Source organism: Camelus bactrianus, chromosome 30 (assembly GCF_048773025.1).
Source record: "Camelus bactrianus isolate YW-2024 breed Bactrian camel chromosome 30, ASM4877302v1, whole genome shotgun sequence".
Classification (NCBI taxonomy): Eukaryota; Metazoa; Chordata; class Mammalia; order Artiodactyla; family Camelidae; genus Camelus; species Camelus bactrianus.
The window spans coordinates 14,257,705-14,285,680 of record NC_133568.1 but is presented as its reverse complement, the minus strand read 5'-3'; the positions used below and the strand labels follow the sequence as shown (position 1 = coordinate 14,285,680).

The following is a 27,976-nucleotide window of genomic DNA, read 5'->3' as shown; positions in this document are numbered from 1 at the left end:
TAAGTTAAAGCACAGAGTTCAATGGAGAATATTATATTCCTTGTCTCTAGACAGTGAAATTGGCTGCCTGCACAGAGGAAATAGACATGTTGTCCTGTACTAAATTTAAAAGCACTGTTGTGGGTGATGTTGGAAAGATGCCATGTATACATACAGACTTTAAAACATTTTATCTAACGTTATATTATATATATTTAATCCATGTTTTATATAATTTGTGTGCTATAATTTTATAATTAATTGTATATTATTCCAACAACTGTGCCTTGTGCTAGCATACGATTTACTTAATTATTTCCATATTGTTATTTCCAATTTTTCCACTACCACAGGTAGTACTCCAATGAGTTTCTTTATGTATGTAACTTTCTTCCCATATTTTTCAGTGTTTCCTTGGGCTAGATTCCCAGGAATATAATTAGTGTGAATATTTATGACTTTTGATACATATTGGCAAGTTGATTACCAAAGAGGTGTACCCAATTAAAAGTCTATCAACAAATTACGTGCAATTCAGTTTCAGCTTACCTTCTAGGGTATTGTTATCAATACTTCTTCTTCTTGGTAATTCAGCATATAAAAGCTGCGTTTTATTTTAAATTTGCATTCATTTGAATATTTGTGAAGTTGAACAGACTAAAAGCATTGGTGTTTAATTTTGCAAATAGGAAATGATTAAAGGATTTTGAACAAGGGAGTCGCTGAACTTGACCATATCTTGTGACCTAAAGCTAATACAGTGTCTGTGCTTCCCAGAAGCATTCCTTCTTATCTTCTCAGAGATCTCACTCAGTGGCTTATGTTAACTACCTTTCATCTCCAACTTTTCTCTCTAAACTGGCTTCTCTCCCAAAGCATTTAAACATATTCAAGTCTTCCCTATCTTAAAAAGTTATTTATTTTACTCTGTGTCTCCTTTTGATTCATTTACTTTGCCTTCCCTTTACAGTCAAACTTCTTGGAGTTGTATTTACTATCAACTTTACCTCTTAATTTTTGTATCTCTGAAATAACATCTTTTGTTCCCACTATGCCACTTGAACAGTTCTCACCAAGATTGTCGCTGATCCTAAGTAAACTGGATGGAAAAATTTCAGTCCTTAAATTACTTGACTTGATTTAGCATTAGGCCCTCTGACTACCCCTGCCTTCTGAAATACTGTCTTTTATTCTGTGACACTGTACTCTCTTGGTTTTTTTTTTTTTTTTTTTTCCCTTCCCTGTTTTTTCTCAATCCCCTTCCTAGGTTCTTCTTTCTGTGTCTGTCTTTCAAAATGGTGGGGTTTCCTAGGGAATACTATGCATTCTTCTCTGTACGTAAACCTTCCATGGATAATTTGACTCATCCTCATGGCTTCCATTATCATCTGTGTGTTAATGATTTCCAAATTTACATCTTTGTCCTGAGCTTCAGTTGTTTGTATCAATCTATCTACTAACATTGTTTGCTTGGAAGTCTCACCAGCATCTCTAATTCATCTACCAAACTTCACCATCATCCTTTCAAACCAGCTTCTCTCCCAGTGTAAGTACCACTGTCCACCAGGCCACCTAAGCCAGAAACCTGAGCATCATCCTTGACTCTTCCCACCTTTCACCCCCAAAATCTAATTAGCCAACAAGTCCTATTGACCCACCTCCTAAATATTCACTTGCTCTGTCTCTCTACCAAGTGACCATCATTTCATCTCATCTCTCTTCTTCTTATTCTCTTCAATTCATCCTCCATATCGCATCCTGAAGGTCTGTTTGACTTGATGACCTATTAGTGTTATTCTGCTGAGTACCTTTTGATGATTCCCATTAGTTTTTAGGTCAAAACACCTAAATATGACTTATAAAGTCAAAACACTGAACATGACTTACAAAGTCCTTCATGATTTGGCTTTTGCATATCTCTCTGGCCTCACATTCTTCCCTTGTTCTACAATTGAATCATGTGAAATTCTGCAGATTTTTGAATGTGCTATTCATCTTCCCCCTGCACCCCCTGTGCATTCCCTGATCATATTTTGTGCTGCTTTCTTTCCCACCTTGAATTAGCTATTTCCAACTCACCCTCAAATCTGAACTTAGATATCACATCATCTCTTCCAGAAATCTCTGATTCATCAAGCCTGGATTTAGAGACCCTCCTTAGTGTTTCTCCCTTTCTGATCATAACTGTTATTCATTACTTTATCCATAGTTATCTCCATTATGTTGACGCTTAACATGTATCTGTTGAATTAATGAATTAATTAATTTTTCTAAATTCAAAAATCATGAATTGAGCCCTCAATTTGTACCAGGCACTTCTCTAAGTTGTGGGAATACTGCCGTGAACAAAACAAAGTCCTTGCTCTCAGGGAACTTCCCTTCTAGTGTGATAGGGAGACAGATAAACACATAGATAATGCGTCATGGTATAGTAAATTTGACAAAAACAAAAAGCAGAGGAGTGAGAGAATATATGGTCTTCAAAAGCAGAGAAGTATGGGGAGGGCATTCTAGACGGAGGTTTTAATCTGGCTCCTGCACGTAACGTGAGAGCTGACTTAAGGCTAGGAGATCACTGAAGAAATTATAGGACGTTAGGACATAAATGATAAGATTTGTTCCATGCTGGTCATAAAACAATTGACAAAATGTATTGCTGGATCAGCCGTGCCTATGAGGAGTGTTTTAGAATTTAGGTAACTAGCAAAACAATGTCATTGACAGGAATATGGAAGTATTTTTTTAAATAATAAACTATGAATATGAATATTAGTAATCATGGGAACTAAAAGATCCAGGTGGTAAAAGATGATGGGCCAGAGACCTGGAAAGAAAACTGGTTTGCAGTTTTCTTGATGTCTTAGGCTTTATGGGTAAGAGGTGTAGCTGGAAGATTTTATGTGAATTAAAAAAAAAATTAATGAATCCATAGGTTTTTCCTTCATAGTAACCTTTAATCATCATGTATTTTTGTACATCATTTAAAAATAATTCACCAATCATGTGGGGAGATCCATGACATTTTTTGAAATTTTTGTATTTCTCTAAGTAACATAGGAATATAGATGAAAAAAAGTCAAAAACTAGAAAACTTTGTTTCAGAACAGCAGTTTCCTACTTTTTATGTCATCTAGTCCCATTTCCAAAAGCATTTTTTCCCAATTCTGGTCATTTCTCTTTATAGTCACCTCCATAATTCTAAATAATATACTTATTATGCTATTTCTTTGTAAATTTTAGACATTATTTCTTCACTTCCCACAGTGGTACATGAATACATTCATAGTTCCCTCTCTCTGCTTCATGCTCCCAACATAGTTGTATCACATTTTTAGTTAAATAGTTTAAATAGTCAGGGTTTACATTATTATGATGGAAAATATTCATGGTTAGGCTAAGGAACACCCGATCATCATCATCAGAATTCTTTGTTGTTGTCAGTCTTAAGAATGGTGTGCCGTGTTTTCTTTATAATATAGTTAATCTCGCCTGAAGCTCTAACAGTTCTGCCACATACCCACCCTCAGTGATATTTGCCTTATTCTGGAAAACAGTGCGGTTCCTTCTTATGTCTTTCCTGGGGTCACCCCTGCTCCTCTTCAGTCTGGATTCGTCCTGTGGTGTTGCTCGGTAGCTGTACCTCTGGGGATTTTTCTTTGCTGGGCTTCTGTGTAGGGAGTTTGTTTCCTGGGATTCTGTGTTCCTCCCTCTCAGTATACACCCTCAGTTGTAACAAATCCTCCGGCAGCTTTCCAATCAAATATAACGGGAGGTAACGTTTTTGAGAACCTGCATGTTACAAATAAGTGTTATTCCGGCTGGGCACAGTCAAGTTTGTGTGGGTGTGCAATCCTTAGACTGAGATTCGTTTTCCCTGGAGTTTTGAAGGCATGCATCATTGTCCTCCAGCTGCAGTGTCGCTGAAGAGAAGTTCAGTGCCATGCGGAATTTCTGTTCCTCTCTTACGGTCTTTTTTTTTTTTTCCTCTCTGGAAATGTTTAATATATTTATGATTTTGAAAAATTCACTGGTATGTGCCCGGAGGCCTTTTTTCATTCAGTGGGCACTTGGCAGGTGGTGGATGTGACTCCTGTCCTTTGCGTGGGAAATTTTCTTGTATCATTTTTTTCCTTCTTCTCCTGAACCCTCTAACTTTCCATCCTCTCTTTGTATAAGTGGAGTATTAGCCATCTTAGAATTTTCCTATTTCTGCTTTTGTCATTTACATCTTATTGTTGTTGTTCTACTTTGTGGGATATTTTCTTGATTTTAACTTTTAGTCCTTTTCTGAATTTTTTATTTTGGTGACCGTATTTTTAATTCCTAACAGCTGTTTCTTGGCTTTTGTATATAAAATCGTGCCATTCTTCTCTTACGGATACAACTACTTTTACCTCTCTGAGTCTGTTAATTATAGGGGTATTTTTTATTCTATATTTGTCTTTTCCTCTGTTCCCTGCATTGGCTATTTTGTTGTTATTGTTACTGTCTTTCTTGTTGGCTACTATGGATATTGTGTCAATGAATACCTAGTTCACGTTTGTAGTTTGGGGTTTATACAGGAGTAGAAGTGCTGGGTCCTGGAGTACGCATATGTTCAGCTTTAGTAGATGCTGCCACATAGTTTTCCAAAGTGGTCATGCAGAGTTACCCTTCCACCAGCAGTACAGTCGCTCCAAGTCCTCACCAACACTTGGTATTGTGAGTCTTTAAGATTTCGAACATTCTGCTATGTGTTTAGGGGTATTTTGTTGCAGTTTTTAACTTGCATTCCCTTGGTATTTGATGTGCACTTTCTGTATGTCTATTGGCTGTACAGATCTCCTTTCTTTTGAAGCGCCTGTTTTTATGCATTTTTCTGTTATCTTGTTTGTCTTTTTCCCATTGACTTGTGGGAGTTCTTTGTGTGTTCTGAATACCAGTTCTTTGTCAGATATATCTTTCACAAATATCTTCTTCCAGTTTGTGGCTTACCTTTTCACTTCCTTAGTGGCATCTTTTAATTAATGTAAGTTCATAATTTGAAGAGAGTTGGTGAGGCGGGAAGCCCCATAAAAAGACCAGCAGGACCCCTAGGCTGGGCCGCTGCTCTCCTCTTAGCACCGTCTGGTTCCCTGGCCCAGAGGCTCTATCTCACTTTTTGCCTCTAAAGCAGCTAACTTACAGCTAGAATTCTATTGGTTACCTGAGCTCACTTCTGATTGGTTATTTCCTTCACTCCTGATTGGTTATTACTCTCACTCCTGATTGGTTATTACTCTCACTTCTGATTGGTCCACTTCCCTAACTTCTGATTTGTCCATTTGTAGTACTTCATTTGCATGGAATTCACTCCTGATTGGTCTATTTCTACAAAGATTGTTCCTGGTTGGTCAACTTCTGTTGTACTTTATTTGCATATGATGTTGCAAAGTATAAAACTGGCAGCCTATAAAAGGCCTGTGTAAACCTAGAGATGGGGTCCAGAGCTTGAAGTGTTAAGTCATGAGGGCCTGCTGGCGTAATATACCTGAGTTCTCAAACTCTTTGAGTGCTGCTTGGTCTCTCGCCAGGATCCAGGTTGCTGTCACAACTGAGATGTAACACATTTTTCTGCAACATTGGGAGGTGGGATAGAGACTGGAAAAGTGCGGGGCTGGGGACTTATGGGGTATTAGTGATATTCTGTTTCTAGATCTGCATGGTAGTTACATGATTGTGTTTACTTTAGAAATCTTCACTGAGCTGTGTACATATTTTTTTTTTTACACTTTGTATGCAATACTTGTGACGATTTACAAAAAGTAAAGGATATAATTTATCAATCTCTTTCTCCTATTTCTGTGACACGTTTAAGACGTTTTTGCTTATTCCAGTGTTATCAATATATGCCCCGTGTCATCTCCCGAAAGCTTTGTTTGACCTTTGCATTTAGGTCTCAATCCACCTGGAATTGACTTTTGTATATGATGTGAGGTGGATTTATTTTTTCCCATATGAATGTGCAGTCGACCCAGCACAATTTGCTGAAAACCATTTTTGTTCCATTGCTTTGTGTTGTCTCCTCTGTCAAAAATGAAATTTGTAAGTGGGAAAGTCGTGAGTCTGTTTTTGGACTCCCTGTTCTGTTCCTTTGGTCTGTTTGTATATGTGAATCTGTTTCACTGGGCTGTTTGTCCATGGATTCCCACCACTGCATTGTTTTAATTGTTGCAGTTTTATAAAAAGTCTTGCTATCTGGTAGTGTAAGTGTTCCAACTTTGTTATTCTTCATTCAAGACTGTGTTGGTTAGTCTTGGCTGTTGGCATTTCCACATACATTTTAGTCTCAGCTTGTCCTGTCTTCTTCAAAACCTGCCAGAATTTAAATTTGTAGATTAATTTGGGAGAGAATTAAGGGTTTTATAATATTAAGTCTTACAATTCACTAACCTCGCATATTCCGCCATTAAGATTTTGTAATTTTCAGTCTAGAGATCTTACGTGTCTTTAATTAATTTCTAGATATTTGATGGTTTTTGATGCTACTCTAAGTGATTACATTAAAATTTTTCCAGTTGTTGCTAATATGTAGAAATAAGCTGAGTTTTGTATATTGACTGTATATTTAATTATCTTCCTAAATTCACTTATTAAATAATCTTTCCAATTTTATACACAAATAAGCATATTATCTGCAAAGAAGGATTTTATTTCTTCCTTGCCAATCTTTAAACCTTTGATACTTTTTTTTTTTTTTTTTTTTTTTTTTTTTTTGGTCTTCACTGGCTTAGAATTCTAATACAATCTTGATAAAAGCAGATGTCCTAGTCTGTTATCACAGTTCCAGGGAACATTTTTAATGATTCTCCATTAAATATGATGCTTGCTATAGATTTTTTGGTAAACACCCTCTGTCAAATTAAGGAAATTCACTTTATTTCTAGTTTACTAAGATTATTTTCATGAATGGGTATTGAATTTTATCAAATTCTTTCTCTCTACCTAGTTAAATGATAGAATGATCTTTATTTTGTTAATACAGTGAATTACAGTGATTGGCTTATGGGGTAAATTGCAGTTCTTGATTTTTTTTTTAATGTAAAACATACCTTGAATTTCTGGATTAAGCTCAATGTGGTCTTGGTGTGTTATCACTGTTTAGATTTGCTGTTGTTTTGTTTAGGATTTTTTGCATTTATATCCACAAGAGAGGTTGACTTGCATTTTTCTTTTCTCATAATTTTCTTCTCAAGCTTTAGTATCGGGGTTTTGCTGGCCTTGTAAAATTAGTGAGGAGGTGATCTCTCTTTTTTTTTTAATTTTTTATTATTAGTATTATTTTTTTAAATTGATTTATAATCATTTTACAATGTTGTGTCAAATTCCAGTGTAGAGCGAGGTGATCTCTCTTTTAATATTCTCTGAAAGAGTTTGTGTAAGATTGGTACTTTTCTTTAAATGTTTGGAAGAATTAATTGTGCTGTTTTTAAGTGGGAAGGCTTGAAACTGCTGATTCAATTTATTTAATAAGTGCACCAAAGAATATGCATAGTTTCTATTTCTTCTTATACCAATTTTGAGAATGTGTTTTCCTAGGAATATGTGCATTTCATAATTTTTAAATTTAATAATATAAACTTTCTAGTAATGTTTCTATTATTTGTAGTATCTGTTGTGATGTTATCCTCTTTTCTCTGACGGTGGCAGCATCCAGATGAAAGGTGGAATAAGGTATTGAGGAGAGCTCTCATAACAAGTTCTGAGCTCAGTCTGTACATGCACTTTTCCCCATGGAAATCCAAACTCCTATTTTATCATCAAATGTATTAAGATAACATTTATTTTATAGAAGTTAGTTAATTATATAATGGATTATGCTATGTCTTATTTGACACTTACTGCCTTGAAGTAATCTTCTAGTGATATTGGGAGCTCTGTTTTCTCATTGTCTATATTTGCTTGCTATTTTTTTACTCTTTCTCTTTATTGTCGGCTTTCTGAGTCCCTTTATTTTTAGACTTTTTTGGCATAAAACATAGCGTTGATTGTTTTCCTATTGAGCGTCTTTTTTTCTTTTATAACTGAGTTGACTGTTATATTTATTGATTTTATAGATACGTTTGGTCTTGATTCTATCTTTGTAATTACATACTGTTTTTAATATTTTATTATCATTTTCTGGTGTTTCTATTTTTGTTCTGAGGTCTGGTTTTCCATTTAAATTCGAAATCATTTATTCATTTATTCGACAACCTGTATTGCTGCATATATTACAGGTGCTGTATAAACACAGAAGTCAGACAGGCACCCTGTACTTAGGAAGACTTCCAATCTAATAAGGAAAACAATGTGACAAATACGTAAAATAAAGGGGCATACCTACATTCCCACGTAGACTTATATGTTAATAAGAAAATTATTGTTCCGTCTTTTCAGCAGCACATGGAAACCTTATAGACCTCATGAATGAGTATTCTTATTCCACGGTCATCTTAGGATCATGCATTTTCAGGCGTCTGACAAGTAGAACCTGCCCACTTTGTGTAAGGTCGGTGGTGCTCGTGACAAAGTTCCAACAAGCAGCTGCAGCAGATGTCACTGCCCCTCCGGCCTCCTCAGCTCTGACTTTTGCCTCTTGCTTCATCCTTTCACACTCTTTAGCCCAAATCGTTACCTTTAGCCTTCACAGATCTCCCTGTAGTTTGCGCGGCCACGTGAATCACGCTTTTCCTTGATTTACATAATAATTTTCTTGTCGTTATCTAGCCTGTTCTTCGTCGGCCACTCCGACAAAATAAGCGGGTAGCTCTTGCTCGACTTCTGATGTTTGCGGGCCATGGTATTTAAGTTAAGTTGTTTTTGCTGACCAAAGCTAGACAACTCAGATATCATATGGGGTTGATTTGAAATAGAGCAGTTTATGAACTGGACAGCGAATTCCTTCTGGGCAGGAAGCATCATTCCTCTGTGTAGCCCTAACCAGTGTCTTGCCTATTTAGCCTTCCATGAGTCACTGAATATAAAGTGTACATTTTTGGGGTTTTGCTTTAGTCTACAAATACATGACAGGATCCTTTGTTCTTTGATTAGATTTCAACAGGAGCCTTAGAAAAGTGAATAAGATATTCATTGAATTTATGAAATCCTAACATTAGAAAATATTCTGAGGCATTCAATAAAAATTTTATATTTTCAAAGAACTTTCTCATTTTTTATTAGTGTTTTGATAACCTTCTGAGTTACCTAGTATTTTTGTTTTACTAGTGAAAATACATACAAAGGCAATTAAGTAACTTCCTTAAGACAACACATCTACTTAATGGCTGAGTCAGAACTAAAGCATTAAGCTTCCAAACCAGTGTTTTGTTTTTTTTTTCTGTTACCCTGTATTCCATCTACTTAGCCACATATTCATTCCATGAAATCTGAGTGTCTCGCATTGTGCTCTTGACAGAGATGAAGACTATGCAGGTTAAAATTCATAAAATAGTTAGATTTTTAAAGTAACTTTTGTTTCTTCTACTTTACAAAGTATTACCATTTCTGTCTTCAAATACTTTAAGAGGTATACATCTTATACATTTGTTTTAATTAGGGAAAAATGCTTATTTAGTCTTATTTCTTTGATAATTACTGTTAAAAGTTTAAATTTGTTGCTTACTAGTAATAGAAAATACAGAAGTATACAGAGAACCACTATAAAAGATAGACTTCCCTAAGTCTTCTGACAGGAGGCGATGGCAGTGGTGAAGTAGGGCGAAGGAGGCTTGAACCAGGAATTATATTTGGTAATTCGAAGGTTACTGTGACCTTGGGCAGGTCAGTGTTAATCTGATAGTAGAAACAGAGCCCAGGTGAGAAGGAAGGAATGAGTGGAAGGTGAGGAATTAAGACAGCAAGTTTCTCTCCTAGTGGAAGGAGGAAAACAGAGATGGTTTGAGGGAGAAGTGGTATAAATAAGGACATTTTTTAGGTTCGCCGTGTTCCAGTGCATCTGTCACTTCAGGGGAAGAAGCCGGAGGAGAGGAGGGGGTAAAACAGGAAGTGTGAGAGGAGGATTTGGGTAGACCGATGGGCAGGACCAAGGGGAGGCAGGAGAAGGGAGGACCAAGGGTCATGTGCAGAGATGCTCTCAGAAACACAACAGGACACATACTCCTCTGAGGGAGGAGAAAAGTGAAGGAAGGTGGATGGTCCAGAGGAGACATGAGGGGAGGGGAGGGGAACTCGTGGCCTTTAGACTTGAGCTATTGTTATAGGCTTCTTGGTTTAGGAGCTAATGTTCAGCTTGTTCTATTTAAAATGAACAGTGAATTTTAAAATGTAGAATAGATAAACAAGATTATACTATACAACACAGGGAAATATATACAAGATTTTATGGTAGCTCACAGTGGAAAAAAATGTGACAATGAATATATGTATGTTCATGTATAACTGAAAAATTGTGCTCTACACTGGAATTTGACACAACATTGTAAAATGACTATAACTCAATAAAAAAAAGTCTAAAAAAATAAAAAAATTAAATGAATAGTGAAAAATAAGAGTTTGGATATATAGGACTTTCAGATGAATTTAGTTTCATGATCGAACTCTCTGTGTGTTTCTGTATAATCAGTGTAATGCTTTCTAATGGAGCTTTTAATTCCGAAAGCAAAGGGAAGATGCATTTTAAGACAAGATACGAAACTTACATAAAGATGCAAGTGTCTAGTTGTTTGTGTGGCCAAATTTGGTGGAACACTTTTTCCCTGGGCTTTTAATTTGGAATTGGCCAGGCCCTGCTGATAGCGACATGCTAAGAATTCATGGAAATTAAAATGTTCGCGATCAGCCCGTTGGTTGTGTTTTGTCGCTGTGCCTCCACTCAGACACCTGAAGCCGTTCTGAACGTAGCCGTGTTTTCCTCAGTCGTCGGGATCCTTTATGGCCTCTGGCCCTGTGGTGATAACAGAGAGCTCCCTCTAAAATCTGTACATACAGATGCAATTGCTGACTTACGGGTTGGGATATGAAATGTCATGTTTCAGTTACTTGGATCCCCATGCCTACCAATGGAAGTGATATTATAGATGGTTCTAGTGTCCCAGGCAAGACCATTTAATCTAAAGTGTCTGGATTGTTAAAAATAATTACTGTTTGTAACCATGGAAGTGTGTTAAATTTCAACTCATAAGGTGAGAAGCGTTTCTCCCACTTCTGCTTTATCTTACTTACACCCTGGTTGTCTGGCCACGACAGAAGAGGCACGCAGCCAATGCCCAGGGTGGGATGGAGACTCTTTGAAAGTTGAGAAAGGAGCTGGCTGCAGTGACACACATGCCAAGGTGGGGGGGGGGGTCTCCACCCTGTCTCAGCTCTGAGACCTGGGCCCCTGCCATGGTGAATCCTCTATCCCCCCACCCCTTTCTCTTCCTCTGGACCCATGGTTCTCAGCCAGACCTGACGTGGTCCTCCCTCTCCAACCCCAAACACCCAGGGAAGTTGGGCAACGTCCAGAGACATTTTTGGTTGTCACAGCTGGGGTGGTGCTCCTGGGATCAGGGACACTGCTCCACAACAGATAATCACCCGCCCCGAGATGTCACTAACACCAGGACCAAGAAACTCTGCTCTAGGTCATTGCTGGGGTGGGAGGGATTTTTTTTCCCCTTCTTGCTTCACTGCAGAACAGAAATGTAGTTTGTTTCCAGGTTCTCTCCTCCCTTCTATTCTTGAAACAAACTCAGAGCCTTTCTGAGGTTTTTCTAAGGGCTCTACTCTCATCACAACATGGAAATAGATGGAGTAAAAATAATAAGGAAATTACAGTTTCATGAGATCTTAATGAAAAGCTTCCATGTTACCCACTGGACTTAAATAGAACAAAATTCTCATCCGTCCTTAGTCCTCTGTCCTTCTTCCCCCCTGGGGCTTCCTCACTCCCTGGGTTCCCTCCTTTGGCAGGGACCCTCTCTCCAGTAGCCTCGGGAGGGAGGAAGCGTCCTCGGGCTATTGTAAGGAGTGAGGGGAAAGCTCCTTTGTTACTGCATAGATCTGGCCAGAAGTATTTTCAGTTGCCTTCCTTCTTTTAAGGAACTCACAGAATGAGATTCTTATATCACAGCATTTCCCTAAGTGCTGCTACACGGCACAGGGGTCTCCTTTCTCTGCTGCGCTCTCCTCCTTTCCACCCTGCACAGTACTTCCACCCCGTCTGGCTTCACAGGCGTGTGACCTGAGCAGTTGCCTAGAAGGGCCTGTGCCTGGTCAAATGCTTGACTGTCATCATGAAACAATATTAATACTTTCTGAACAAGGAGCCTCCCATTGTCATTTTTTACTGGGACCTGCGAATTACTTAGCCAGTCCTGCTTTGCAAAGTTCTCCCAACCAACTCTGGGCCTAGGAGAGAGGCAGTCTGGCTTGGATGAGAAAAGGAAGAGGATGAGTTTTAAGATGCTCATCGTAGTGAGAAAGCCCCAGCTGAAAATCTGGGCGGGAAGGGCAGATTCGAATGCATGTCTCAGTCTTCACTTGTAAATACTCCCCTTTCGGAGTTGACTGTTGTTTGCTTTGTTTATATTTGTGAATTTTAGTAAGATGACCAACTTCTTACTGGGCACTGTGGTGTGGCGATCAGCAGCGCGCTCGACGTGGCGGGCAAAACTAGGTAGTAAACATATTTACTCTCTGCCGGGCACGTTCAAGTGTTTGTAAAACCTTTTTTATTTTCCGTAACCATTTGAGACTGTTTTTATTGTCCCATTTCATAGGGTAGGAAAATGAAACAGGTTACACTAGCTGTCCAACTTTATAAAGCTAGTTAGTGACAGAGCAAGGATTTGAACCCAGATCGGTCTGAGCCTGAAACCCAATCCCATTCACTCTGCAAGTCAGAAGTTACATCTTCCTACCGTCTGAGCTGACTTTCAAGTTGAGGTCATTACTATACGTGGAAGATCAATTCCTTTTAATCAGTTTTAAAATACTGCACAGTGCTTTTCAAATTGAATATGGTGGTGGATGAAAATATTATTGGTATATTTGATCCAGATACTTTCCATGTGTTCATGAGAAATAGATATTAGCGTAAGTAACCTAAGAAGTATTCTTATAGAAAAAAACTCAAAAGCCTTCAGTTTCATGTGCTTCATGAATCACTCCCTCTCTCCTGTTTTATGAAATATCTGCTAACTCTCTATTGTTAGTGTGAATTATCTAAGGGTATCTTCTTGGAGTGCAGGTCTCAGTCTTTAATTTCCACCCACCAACTAAAAAGTGTGGTGTTCAATGTTATTGATATTTGCAATTAACTCTAAGAAAGCTAATCTGTAGAGACTGTATATTATACCAATTCTTTGGTTTTTTATCATGTGAGCTACCCCAAATTATGGTTTGATGTCATCTTAAAACCCTGTTCAAGCTTTAGCCTAAATACATTAGGTGGCTGGGCCTCTTAATTCTGCATGAGGAGGAGGCAGGCAATGGTACCAATCATCTACAGCAGACAGCGTACATAGTATTCTTGGTAGGTAAATGGATTAAGTGCAACTTGATAATTTTCTTAGCAGTTATGATCTTTTATCCACCTTTAATTTCATGAATAGAAGGATCTGTGGCCTGTTACTATTAATGCAAAGCCAAACATGTAAATGCCCTTCCAGAGCACAGTGTTCAGATCAGGACTGTTTAATAATCACACCAACCTGAGTTTTAATTCCAGCCGCCCCACTGACTAGTTTGTGTACCTTTGGTAAGTTACTGTAGCTGGGACTGATAATGTCCTCAGACGCTGTAGGAGAGACTAACTGAATTACTGTGCACAAAGCCCTGAGCAGAGTGCCAGCCTGCGAGAAAGGGCTCGATGGGTAAATGGTAGCTGTCATCCTCCTCCCCTTCCTGTCCCATCAAGAGAAGATGGCAGGGCACAAGCAGAACGTGGGCAAGCCCTTTCTCTGTTTACACCTGAACAATTTGGAATACTCTTCAATATACTTTGACACACATCCTCCTGCAGTGAAGAATAAAAAGACAAATCTCTCTCTCCAGTCCTCTGTGTGGACAGGATAGCATGATACGTTTTTTTCCATCTGGTAGAATCAGGAATCGAACTTGGGGATCAGCTCTGTGTGTGTGCACTACCCTTCTCTGAGCACAAACCAGACCAGCCTTTCTCAAACTGAGATTCCCTGGCCTGCATCAGATCACATAAGACACTTGTAAAAAATCAATCAATCAATCAGTCTAGCTCTCTAACCCCAGATCTATTGAACAGATTCTCTGGGGCTGAGGCCTTGGAATATGCATTTAAATAAGTCACCCTGGCGATTGTGTGTACAAACCATTTAGAAATACTGGCCTGTACTCTCCTTCTCACCTCCTTGCCTTTGCTTAAGCTATTTCCTTGGCTTGGAGTAGCGTTTCCTCCTCTGTACAATTCTTACGTGATTTTCCAAGAGCTACTTCTTCCTAAAAGACTTTCCAGATTCTCCCAAGTTGGAGTTAATTTTGTATCTTCATTATTGCGGTTATCAGTCTCCCTTGTAGAGTTTTGCTAGTTTTCTACCAAACACCAACCATTTAGAGGGCAGTGATTGCCAGTTATCTTGATGACCATCCCAGGCGCCCAGCAGAATACTTTGTGTATAATGGACACTGAAAGAATGTTGTTGAATTTGGATCAATTCTCTCCTGACTTTATTCCAGTAAACCATTCTGTCCTGACTTCCTCAGAAGAGCACAGATCTCTTCTGCGTATGTGTTATTAAGCTCCGGGTGATGGAGGACAGTCCTCATAAACATGACCAGCCTTAGTTCCCAGCCTATCAGAATAGGGATGTGTATTTGCGAGTGGCCTTGAGGAGTTGTCTGACATCCCTGTTCCCTCCTCATCTTCATCTTTGAATATTATTCATAAGGCGACTTGAAGGAGTCCACCAGAGTCCCAGTTAAATCCTCAGCCATTAAGAAAAGAAAATGCTAGAGTCGTATTCTGGGTTGGTTTTACTTTCGGGAAGATGGGCTTGACCCTTCATCTCACTAACGGAGCTTCCAGAGCACGACGTCGTGCTTGCCCGCCGGGACTCTAAGGCAGATAAAGCGCATGCAGCTGATACTGCTGATGCCCCAGAGACCCTGCATCCGTGTGAGGAGCAAAGGTGTAGCAGTGGGCTCCACCTCGTCATCAGATGGTTTCTCCAAAGCCGCACTCTCCCTGCCAGTGATACTGTGGGCGCTTTTGTGGTTTTGGATAACTTCTAATCCCATCCTGTGCTTCTCCATCAACTGGTTTACTGGCTGGGCATTGCTGAGACCATTGGCAATATAAAACGATGCATGCATGGGAGCTATCCAGTTTTCTTATACACTGGAGGGTGACAAAGAAAACAAGATATTAGAGGCACCCACAGGGTCGGATTAGCGGGGGTTAAAAGGGGTGTGATAACTGCGGGTGGTAGCACATTAGGGAGTTTCTCCAAATCTTAGACCATCGACCCTTAAAAATATTACATTGATTATCTGACCTCACACCAGGCAGCAGGGTTAAGCTGAGAAGATCATTGGATTCTGCAGGTGTAATCAGGTTTTTATTGAGTAGGTTGGGATTTATGAAAGCAGTAGTGTTCATGAAAGTATGGTGGAAGAGACAAGAGGGGGGGTGCCTTACAAATTTAGGAAGACTCATCTTCGTGGTATTCCTGTCTTTAGGTTTCTAATAGTAATGCACCAGGAAGAACTGCAGATGACCTAGTAAACATACAGAATGCATCAATGAGCAGACCTGAAATTTTAAATTCAGGGAGAGGAAGACCTCTCTCTTTCCCTGCACCCCTCCAGGCATTCAGGGATATACAGTGACCAGAGATAATGAAAGGTCACTGAATTTGGGGAGAGGAGCTGACCAACTGCTAGAGTAAATTTAATAGAAATTCATGGAGTAGGGGCTGGAGTACAACAGTTCAAATGGAGCTGGGAGAATGAAGATAGTGCATATTGATCATTCCTTGAGCACTTAGCTTGGAAAAAAAAAGAAAAAGGTAATTGTATAATCTGAATAAAGTTTGTGTTTATATATATTAAAAAAAAAAAGATTACAATTCCAACACCCTAAGGAATTCCCTTGGGCTGACCTCTTGTAGTCAGACTGTCCCTCCACCCCTGACCCCCACACCCATCCCTGTAGTTTTTTTCTTTTTCAAGATGGCATATAAATTTGGTCATACAGTATGTAAAAGACTGGCTTCTTTTATACACACACACACACACATATATATTTATGTAAATTTTAAAGATATTTTAAAGTGCAAATTTAAAGAATCCCCACTCTCTAAAACAAACAGAAGAAGCAGGAACCTGAGATGGATGTAGAGAAGGTGAGTTAGGAACATGCTGAAATGTAAACAGACATCTATGTCATGAAGATGGTTCCAGTCCTCACAGGACCTAGGGGAGCTTATTGGCTTTGAACAAGTGGTGGACAGGATGGAGAGGTGGGCACTGGTGACCTTGACCAGTTAAATGTTTTCTTTGCTCACCTAGCCTCCTTTCCTTTTCTGACCTTTTTCAGTTCCCCACTCAGCTCCCGGCGGGTAGGGATGAGGGGAGAAATACACACACAAACACACACACACACTTACACGTACGTAAATACGTTCATCTCCATTTTCAGAGCATAAGCGTTTCATTTATGAAGAAGTCATCAAACCTGTCAGATTCAACTTTGGATTTAGTTGAGGGCTATCAGATGTCACGTGGTGGCTCCAGGACTTGTAATCTAGAGTGGTACACTCGTTTCTCAGTCCAAGATTTATTTTGAAAATTTTTTCTTCCTAAATTTTTGCATTATTTCCCTTCAGATTAATAGAAATTTAAAAATTAAAAATGATAGAATGTAAACATTTAACTTGATTTCTAGAATTGGAATTTTTAGATGTAAAATATTAATAATCATCTCTGTACGTGGTTTTCATACTTTGTTTTTGGTAGCATAAGTTTATTTTTACAAATTAAATTATGTATGTATAATTGTATTATAAAAGTACTCACTAATCTCATATTCACTGATACCTCTGTATACTTTTTCATTAGGAATGAACTGTGCTTTCGTATCTTCGGTTTTTTCCCCCTGTAGTTGTGACATTCAAAGCACATATGATGTTATTTCCCCAAAGAGAAAACAAAAAGCAGGCAGGGTTTCTTGAGACATTTATCACCTTCATCAATTATTACCTTCACCTATTTTTCCCTCATGATGGTTAATGTACTCATGTCCTCACGTCAGTTGGCCGTGTATTCTGCTGCTGATGTAATTCATAGGGAGACGTAAGGAGATGTGACCGTATACCAAAGGTCTTCAAAGCACAGTGAAGCAGGCTACCTTTGGTGCTGGCACTTTTGGTTATTATACAATCTAACATATTACTCTTCTGCCATAAATAGAATTATTTTACTGTGTCTTCCCATTTGTCTGGAAGGTGATTATCTGATACTTTTCAAATATCCAGAAGTTAGAATAAAAGCCTGAAAAGCCCTCTGAGTGGTCAAACTTTGTGAAAGTAAATATAATAGACCTTGTGCCTATACTGTGGCAGTATGTGGACATACATTACAGTATGTGGACATATATTAATCACTTTATTCAGTCCCCACAATAATCTTATTTGATAGTCCTTGCTGCCACATTTTACAGAAGAGAAGATTGAAACTTTGGAGGTTACAGAACTTGTCTAAGGTCATACATCTATGGCTGGGGTTTCAGCTTAGTTTTGTGTGCCCCTAAAGATCCTCATTCTGGGTCCATTTACTCCCATATTCAGTCATTCACACAAACACCTTTTTAGTATTTACTCTATGTCAGGCCCTAGGGAACCAGGATGAAAGACAGATATACAGAATCCTAAGGAATTCCTTTATCTGTTTTTGGGGGCTACAGTAAATATGAAGCAGACAAGAGATGAGGCTTGAGGACAAAGACAGTATCTATTATATTTTCTGTTGCATCTGCAGGACAAGCACAGCACATAGTAGGAGCTCAACAAACATGGTGAATGGATGAGTGGCACAGTGAGGAGCACCAGCCAGCTAGGAGTGAGAATTGAGTGTAGAGGAGACATAAAACCAAACAGCGGGACTGTCTTGGACCATTTAGTGTTTGAATAAGCAATTGCAGACCTGAGTAACCCCATGGGGTATGAGGAGCCATCAGTGTGCTCACTGAGGCCAGAAAGATGACCTGGGGCCACTGAGTGACTAAGGCAACCCAGGCTCTGTGCAGCAGGAAGAGAGTTACTCATGAATGTGACATCCTGTTTAAACAGCAAGGAAGTATGTAAGACATTTCAGAAAAGTTTCCATAAAAATTAGCCCTTTTTCCCTTTAAAGTATGCTAAAGGGCTGAACTTCAGTGTCTTGGAAAAATCACAAAGGTGGAAGAGCTCTTTGCCTAACAATATTGGATACAGGAGTATTACATGATCAGTTTGTTTTCTTTTCCCTGATAAATTGTAACATTAAATTTTCATGCCAAATGAATCTTTTAAGAAATTCAAGTTATATTCTTTGGAAGATACCTTATAAAGGACTCTATACAGCAGATAGCATGTAACAATCTATAGTTTGTAACAAGTGAATAGGTTGCATAGAATAACAAAACAACAGTTTTTAAGTAATATTTGAAAGGATTATGATATGTTGAAGTAATTCATGTTTGGAGTATCATTTAGCTTTTTGTAAGGGAACAAAAACGGGGAAATTAGGAAACTACTGAAATGATTTCAATTTCATTATTCAACAGCATCGATGCGCTACTTTCTTGTTCCAAGAATGTATCTATTAACAGTGATGTTTTGCCTTACAGCTTTTCTGGGAGAAGAGGCTACAAGGACTTAGTGCATCAGATGTAACAGAACAAATTATAAAAACCATGGAACTACCTAAAGGTCTTCAAGGTATTATCGAAGTTCAGTTGAGCAGTACCTACTATGTGCCAGGCTCTGTGTTAGATGCAGTGCAGTCACACATGACTGAGACAGGTCTCTGCTTTGGGGACTGTACGCCTTGCTGGATATGAACCTCTTAGGTTTTAGTAAACGCAGAGGAAATGTCCATGAAAAGCTTGTATGTTGCAGGGATGTTTCAGGGCAACTCCTACCTAAGATTTTTTTTTTCTGTGTATACATTTTTGGCTTTAGGTTAGTTAGGTTCATCACAGAAGTTAACCCATGTGCTGCTTTTAGAACCAAATGTAGCAAAGTGGCAGAATGTTCCAGGCTTCCTGCTCGAAGCCTCATCTGGCCCCTGCACTTGCTCTTCCTCTCCTCCTCTTACCAAAAGAACAGCCAGCAGCTCTCCTTCTGCCTCTCCCCTCCACAAACCGCTGCCGCAGGTAGCAGTGGGAGCAGATGCCCATTGGTCCCGTGACAGCAGCGAGGGGGATCTGGGGTGGAGAACTCAGTTGCCGGCCAGTGTGCTTGTCAGTCATATGTTAACTCCAAGTTCTAGAGAAGCGTTCGTTTTCAAGTTAGAACTTTGGCTTTGAAATCTTGCTATATTGTGGGTTGCTCAAAAATCCTCATAATTAATGGTTAGAATATTGCCTCATCTCTTTATGTTCCTGGAAACTGTTGCTTTAACTAGGTTTAACAAATTAATTCTATTAGTTTGGATATTTTGTTAGGTATTTGAAAAAGCTGTCAAAAGTGCAGGTACAGCATACTTGCATTGGCTTTTCCTTTGAAAGCCCTACACAAAGAAGATCAGCGTTGAGGTACAGATAGGAATTAATGTTAAAAGCTACAAGAGAACCTATTCCAGGACCCTAGGGATGCATTAATAGGAATATGTGAGGATGATACGACTTTAGAAGGGACTTAGATCATTAAAATAATTGACTTTGCTTGAGGAAATGCAGCCAACTTTTAAAAAGTTAGTACTTGGAAAATGTATTTTTAAATTCTGTTAATAAAACTTTATTTTTAGGTGTTCTGTTACTATTTCTCAAATGTTAATTTTTGGTGTATAATAACTGAGTAGATATGCTGTTAGCTTTTTCTGCTTTGGCTTGTGTCAGTTTTAAATAGCTGATCCCAAATGCATATAAAAATATGAGTTGTTTTAGATTGCATAAGGTTTGCTCAGCGCGTCCAGAAACTTCCTTTAACTTTTTGCATGTTTCTGATTGCAGGAGTTGGTCCGGGTAGTAATGATGAGACCCTTCTGTCTGCTGTTGCCAGTGCTTTGCACACAAGCTCTGCACCCATCACAGGGCAAGTCTCCGCTGCTGTGGAAAAGAACCCCGCTGTCTGGCTTAACACATCTCAACCCCTCTGCAAGGCTTTCATTGTCACAGATGAAGACATTAGGTAAGGCAGCATAGCATGACTTCAAAAACTTGTCCTTTGCACTTGGTACATTTTATACTGCCCAATGGGCTCAGTGGTACATCTAGTAAGTGGTGAATCAATCAAGAAGTTACGTGTGTGTGCGTGTGCGTGTGCGTGTGCGTGTGCGTGTGTGTGTTTACAGAGCTTTTGTGAAACTAATGGAAAGTGATACAGGACGTTTAAAACAAATATGTGCTTGAAAAAGGTAGCCGTGCTGTGCGTAGCCGCATCATCACGATGACGGTCGCACTCTCTCCGCATCATGGTTGCAGTGTCTTACGCAATCTGGGGTTCTGCCCTTCTGCTCTGAAGAACCCCTTTCAGTCATGCCTTTTGTGATTGCTTCTGCACTGGTGTGTCTCTCTTTAAGCAGATCAGAGCCATGCTACTTTAAGCTCAGCTCTGTTTTCAAAGTTCAGTTTACTTCTCTTGATTATGTTTATCTCATTAAGCTCAATTTAGAGATTTATTTATCTTTACTTCACCTTGTTTCAAACACACACACACACACACACACACACACACACAGAAGCCAGATGAGAAGCAAATGAGAAGAAAGATGAAGCAGAGGGTAAAGCAGTAAAACAGCCAGGAATGAGGAGCGGACACAAGCTGCACCCATTAACATCTTTTACTCTTTCTAAGGCTGGGCCACAAATTAGGGCTTTAGCAGCAAATTATTTAATAATTATTTAATAATAGGACAGTGTGTATGCTTCACTATTTCTAGCCTCTGAATGTAAACCAGAAAGCTGACTACTAGAATATTATTCCTAGATGAAACCAGCAGATGGCACTTTTGAATTAGAAAATATGTATTATATTTGTATTTTTTAAAAATAAATCTATGAAAGTTGGCACGAGAATGTTTTTAAATATGTGAGTCTAACTAGGTTCATAATCAGAAAGCCTTTCCTGAGTTTTTAAGTCATTCCTTTTGCAAAGACGTAGAATGGTTCAAAGTTGCATTCAGATGCCTTAATTACATAGGATTTATGATCAGTGTCATTTTTTAAGAAAAACAAACTGTAAAATCAAGGAAAGGAATCGACTTGCTCTTTGTATTATCCTTACCCCTGAGGAAGGAAATTACTCCTGAGACAAGTTCCCATCTGCCTTGGAATGCGTGCCCAGTTAATCAGCAGAGATTCCACTAGGTCATTATGGGTGTTGACTGAGGTTCTGAGTGATGTGATGGGAATGTGGAGGACTTCAACACCCTATCTTTTGATAGCAGAGGAAACTGTCTCAAAGCCAGTTCTGGACGCTTTCCTTTTAGGGTTGACTTGTCTAACAAATTGTCCATTTGCTCTCACTGTCATAACAGAAGTTATTATGCAGACATTTCTTGTTGAATTAGTACAGGTTCAAAATAAATGACTGCAAATGGAATTGTTACCCTTTCTCCAACTGTGAAACCAATAATCTATTTCTATTAAACCTTCAACTAAAGATCTCAACACTAAGCATGTAGTTTTTTCAGCAGTCCTGATACAGTTTCCTCTATGGGTGTATTTGTTTCCTGATACTAAGTAACAAATTCTCATCACCCTGGCAGCTTAGAACAATACCCGTTTATAGTGCTCAGGTCTGTGGGTCAGAGGTCTGGGCCAGGCGTGACTGGATTCTCTGCCTGGGGTCTCACAAAGCTGAAATCCAAGTGTCAGTAGTACCGCCTTCCCTTCTGAAGCTTGGGCTCCTCTTTCAAGCTCCTGCGGTTGTTGCAGGATTCATTTCCTTGTAGCTTTGGGACTGAGTCCCCTCTTCTCCTGTTGGCTGTGGGATGGGGGCTGTTCTCAGCGGTTGGAGGCTGCCGGCAATAGCTCTTAACATATTCCCTCCCCTGCTTCTTACTGGAAGGGCCCAGCCCCTTTTAAGCCTCTTTTTGTTAGGTCGGGCTCTCTGTGATAATCCCTTTTGATTGACTCAAGGTCAGTTGATGGGTAACCTAATCATAGGATGATATCCCATCATATTCATAAGTTCTGCCTGCCCTTGAGGGGAGAGAATTTTACTACAAATGTGTACAGGGGCAGGTGGTGACATCTTGGGGACTGTGCTAGAATTCCACCCATCACATCACCCAGTGCTTTGATTTCGGCTTTCATAAATGTAGGAAGCAATATTCAAGACAAAAGGGAAGCCATGGCCAATGTCAGAGTTTAAGACATACTTCCCTCTTCCCGAAGCGAAAAGCACCCTGCCTTCCGTTTTCTCCGTCTTCCTGAAGGGGTTACTTCGGGGCAGGTTGGGCAGGCTCTCACACTCTTACTAGGCGGGCGACACTGCCAGTGAGACTGATATGCCATCGATCATAAACCCTGAGTCCCGGAGCCAGAGGCAAGACTAACTGTACAAGAAACAGGCAGCGTGTCCTTCCCAGCCCTGCTCCACTGCGGGAAAATCTGCTCAACCCCAGTTTCTGTTGATATGCCAGAGGCTGCAGTGCTCCTCTGACTCAGGGACAGCCCCCCTCTTTTTGCAAATTCATTTAAAAGGTGGAAGTTTGAGCTTTTTTTCTCTTTGTGCTGTTTCTAGAGTTCAGTAAAGATGACCTTTAAGGTTTTGTGGCTCCACCATGTATGGTCGTTTCATTCCTTTGGACTCATGAGATGGAGAGAAAGGTGACTTTACAACTGACTGAGCGCCCAGGGGGTGAATGCTCAGGGCGTCTTGGTGGAGTCTTCTGGAACGTTGCCCCTCTGCCCTTCTGCTTGCCTGGCGCTGGGGCAGTGCTGCAGTTTGTCTTCCTCAACTGTTGATGGAGAAAATCTTTTTCTTTTCTTTTTTTTTTTCTCAGCAGAGCCCTCAGTATTCCTTGTTGCATCTCTTTCCTGTCACAGGCTGCTCCATCTCCTCCTCCTTCTCCATCCTGACCGCCTTTCCTTTGGTCTCAGGAGCTGATTCGTCCTGTTTTCTAGTCAGAGCTACCTCCCACCTGGGCCTTTGCCTCTCTCCTTTTCTTTTTTTTTTTTTTTTTCCCCTAAGACTTTCACTTACCAGTCTTGTCCCTGCTCTTGTGTTTCTTCAGTCTTTAATTCTCCACTGGGTTCTCAGTATGAATTTCTATTTCCCATCTTTGTTTGCTAGAACTGTTTTAGGAATCCCTCTTGCCTTGTCAGGGAGCTACTCTCAATTTTTTCCTGCTTTTTATTATTTTTTTTAAAACAACCAAAAAATTATTTATTTATTATTGTATTACTTAATTATTTTACTTTGGTGGTGGTGGGGGGAGGTAAGTAGGTTTGTTTATTTTTAGAGGAGGTACTGGGGATTGAACCCAGGACCTTGCGCATGCTAGGCACCACTTGAGCTATGCCCTCCCCCTTTCCTGCTTTTTAATGATACCGTGTATACCAGTAGCCTTTCTTCCTGGGCTTTGTTTTTCTTCTGATGGTTCTGAAACTTTTTTATGACTTGGTGTCATTCACTCTCCCTTTTGAGGTCCCTTTACCGTCCCCAAGACACAGAGAAACTTGTGGCACGTCCCTAACCTACTCGCACATCTCGGGCAAAGAGCCTTCTCAGTGTCTGTCCCTGGTGTACAGAAGCGGAGGTCTTGGCTCCTCCTTGATGGCCCGCAGGTCTGCGGACCCAGGAGAGAGCTCCAGCTACCTCTCCCCTGACCTCGTGCCCCCACCTCCTCCATCCTTCTCAGCGCCTCACTGCACAAATCTCTTTTCCTTCTTTATTTTTCCATACGACTTCCCTGCTTTTATGTTATCATCCTTGATAGGAATAACCCTAACTCTTCACATACTTGAAGTTTTTGAAGTTGAAGAAAAAGTCACTGAAATAAATCTAGTGCTCCCACAATTCTCTGTGAGATGAGGGACACCTGCTTGTCCGAAAAGCCCTGTTTTTGGCAAGACTCATCGCCTGTGTGGCTTGCTTTTGTGAGGGCAGAAGCAACTTCTGCAAAGTCTAAGGAGAAGGGAATGCGTGTTTCTTGGGCATGTTCGTGACTTTGAAGTAAAAAGAAACCATATCGGCAACTTCGTCTTTCCATTACTTGCCAAGTTATCGGAGTCTTTTTTACTGTTTTTAAAAAGGAAACAGGAAGAGCGCGTGCAGCAAGTGCGTAAGAAACTGGAAGAAGCCCTGATGGCGGACATCTTGTCCCGAGCCGCGGACACGGAGGAGATGGACATAGAGATGGACAGTGGAGATGAGGCCTAAGATTAGCATCAGGTAAACGGCACCAGAGAGACGCGCAGCTTCAGGCCTTTCACCTCCTTGCTTTGCCCTTTGGCGCCTGCTTGGGCGCTGGCTCAGGCGCCTTCTCCTGCGCGCGCGCTGTGGTTTCCCCCAGTCTGTGTCCGAGGACCGTGTCAGGGTTGCATCCTTTTCTTCTCATTATGTGAAGACGTCCACACCCCTGCAGCCACTCGCAAGGGATCCGGCCTCCTTTCTTAATGCCAGGTGGAAAACCTGCAAGGCGTCACTAGAGAAAAGCAGGGGACAGAGAAAAGGGCTCTGCCCTGGGGGGAGGGGCGGCTGCAGGAGAGGAAGGCTGTCACCTCCACCGCAGTAGCTGTCTGGGGTCAGTAGTCCCCTCTGTAAAACTATGGTCACAAAGTAGGCAAAATCCCTCTCTTTTTCTAGCGCAGACGTGATGCAGGGAGAATGAGAACGGCATTTTAAAGTATAATAAATAATGGACCCTAAACATTACAAATTGTGATCCTGTCCTGAACTCACAGCTGAGTTTGACAGGCTCTGTTCTGTTGGGTACATAGTCTTTTTACATGGTTACCCTCCGATCTCCGAGGGTTCACGTGGCATCTTACTTCCTAGCTCTATCCTGCTTTGTTTTGGGGGCCATGTCTTTTTACCACCCCTAAGCCCATTATTTATTTGCATCCTTTGCAGCTGAGCTGGGGTGAAGTTGGGAGGGAAAGAGAAAGAGCTGGAGGGAGGGAATGAGGGAGCAGCGGGACGAGAGAGTTCCTGTTGTCATCTTCGAGCCCTTCCTCTCTGTCCTGAGAGTCAGTCTTGCGTTCAGTGCTGGGTCCTGGGGGCGAAGTGCTGGGCACAGTTCCACAGCCCCTGGGCACATAGAACTTACTGTACAGTTGTATGGAACCAATGCTCCCCTAACTGTATAATTAGCAATTGTGATGAGCACAGTGAAGGGAAAGTGAAGGTATTGGGAGAGCTGATGGGGGAGCAGCTAATGTGACAGCAGGGCCAACTCGGCCTCTCTGGAAGGTGATGATTCTGTGAGGCTGTAAGGCCAGTAGGAGTGAGCAGAAGTTTGGGTGAACCATGTTCTCATCAGAAGAAACAGCAGGAAGGACTCAGGTCCTTTAAGGAACAAAGGAAAGATCACCACCATGGTTGGAATGTAGTAAGTCAAGGGAGGGTTAGAATGCTCAAAGATGAATCCAATCATGCTGAGGCTTGTGGATTATTGTGAAGGATTTTGAGCTTTTATCATTAAAACCACTGAAACCACTGGAAATCCACTGGAGGCTTCCAGATGTGGTGAGATTTGCTTATTGACAAGATCCTTCTGGCTGCTGCATGAAAAAGAATTGGAGGAGGGAAAGTCTGGAAGCAAGGAGACCGTTTAGGAGGCAGCTGTCCCTCAGCAAGAGGTGATGGTGCTTCATGAGGGTCTTGGCAGTGGGTGAGGAGAAAAAGAGGAAGAGGCCGATTTGTGATGTATTCAGAGGTAGCCTCGACTGGACCCAGTGACTGACTGGTAGTGAGGGTTGAGAGTGGGAAGAATGACCCTGGGTTTTTCACTTGAGCCTCTCGGTGGATAGGAAGGGGTCCTGTTTGGTACAGGCACAGACTGAGGTCTGAGTTCATTGTTAACACGGTCTCTCCTTCCCATCGGTGCTTTTGTCTGAATTCAGGGAGTGGCCCACGTCACAGTGACACAGAAATCAGGCCGTAATGACAATGCCTTATATTTACAATATTCAGTGACAGCAGGAACATTTGATCACACAATTTCCTGACCACACAGAACCATTCAGAGATTGATCAATCGATCTATCCATCCATCCATCCCTTTAGTAACAGATTGAGGTTTAACTTGTTACTTAAGATTTTACAATCAAGAGGAGTGCTACCCAGGTTAGAAGTGATTGCAAGAAAAAGCCCTAAAAACAAAGGTGTTAAAATATTTGGCTACAAATGAGATATAGTTTCAAATATATAAATAGTTCCATTTTTGCAGTTGCATGGTATACCCTTTCACTCAAGTGAAGCCATAATAAGACCTCAGTGTGCTTCTGTCATCTCTAAGAGCTCTGAAGTAAAATAAATTATCACGAAATAGAGTAAATCTTTGTTGGTAGAAATTTTCCTAAATTTTCTCAAGATATGATTGGATTCGGCTTTGTCTACTGTGTTTTTTTTTTTTCATTTGTATGCCCTATGATTTCTCTTTTTATGGTGATTTTATTAATTGTAGATAGAAAACATTTGCATAAGCATGTAAAGGGGTACATATGATTTCTTTGAAAATAAAGTGAGTATTAAAGTGAGATAAAGCACTTGAAACGGTGAGGAGATATATGCAGCCCTTTTTAGGTACAGAACTGTACCTAAACAGCTGTAAATAATGCTGTCAGGGCTTTCTGAATGCTGTTCTAAGTGAAATTCAGCCTCTCACTGCTTTTCCAGGTTTTGTTGACCTCACCTGAGAAATGCTTGGATGACTTAAGTTTGTTTGCTTTTTCTTCCAGGTAACTTTCGACTGACTTTCCCCAAGAGCAAATTCCTAGAATTGAACAAAAACGTTTCCACTGGGTTTGGCCTGTAAGAAAAAATGTACCCGAGCACATAGAGCTTTTTAATAGCACTAACCAATGCCTTTTTAGATGTATTTTTGATGTATATATCTATTATTCAAAAATGATGTTTATTTTGAGTCCTAGGACTTAAAATTAGTCTTTTGTAATATCAAGCAGGACCCTTAAGATGAAGCTGAGCTTTTTGATGCCAGGTGCAATCTACTGGAAATGTAGCATTTACATGAGATATTTGTTTCCCCTGCAATTTTAATATTGAACGGATCAGGAATACCAAATAAATTTCCCAATTAAAGATTATTGTGACTTCACTGTATATACACAGATTTTTATACTTTATTGAAAGAGGACGCCTGTACATTCTTCCATCATCACTGTAAAGACAAATAAATGATTCTATTCACAGACTGATTGGAATTATTTCTGTCAAAGAGCACACACCATAAATGACAGCCTCCTTAGGGTTCCTGACTCGTGTTCAACTGTGATCTCTTGGCCTTCGGTTTGAAATGGAGGTGACAGAAAATAGTTGACATATTTGCAATACGCCACGGATATCATGATAATTCTGTTGCTTTCACCTGAATTCTAAGTTGTCGTCTAGCATGGATAATTTTTTTTTTCTTTCCTATAATGAGCACTTTTGTTAGTTCTATAAGAATAAAGCGTTTTCTTCCCTCAGGCATGAATTAGGTACGCAGGTACCCTTCAGATGTTACTGGAAGTCCGTGTCTGTTTTTTCAGAACATTTCCCATTTTCCAGTGTCCACTAGCTTACAGGGTTAATAGGTGCAGGTCGGACCCTTTGCCGCAGAGAAACGCAGCTTTCTAGGCAGAGCTGCGTAATGAACCAGACTTTGCTAACTGGTACCTGGCCTCTGAAGTATGAACATTTTTTTTTTC

The 27,976-nt window shown here is 40.2% G+C and overlaps 1 protein-coding gene across 1 annotated transcript in view; it reads left to right on the top strand.

The window, feature by feature from the left end:
• Nucleotides 1-27,480, top strand: part of MBD2 (methyl-CpG binding domain protein 2) — a 59,108-nt gene extending 31,628 nt beyond the window's left edge. The window contains exons 4-7 of the mRNA XM_074355440.1: nucleotides 18,782-18,872; nucleotides 20,108-20,285; nucleotides 24,359-24,497; nucleotides 27,008-27,480. Of these exons, the coding sequence (XP_074211541.1) occupies nucleotides 18,782-18,872; nucleotides 20,108-20,285; nucleotides 24,359-24,485 (396 nt within the window). The 3' untranslated portion in view covers nucleotides 24,486-24,497; nucleotides 27,008-27,480. The remainder of the gene's footprint in view (nucleotides 1-18,781; nucleotides 18,873-20,107; nucleotides 20,286-24,358; nucleotides 24,498-27,007) is intronic.
• Nucleotides 27,481-27,976: the final 496 nt, after the last annotated feature.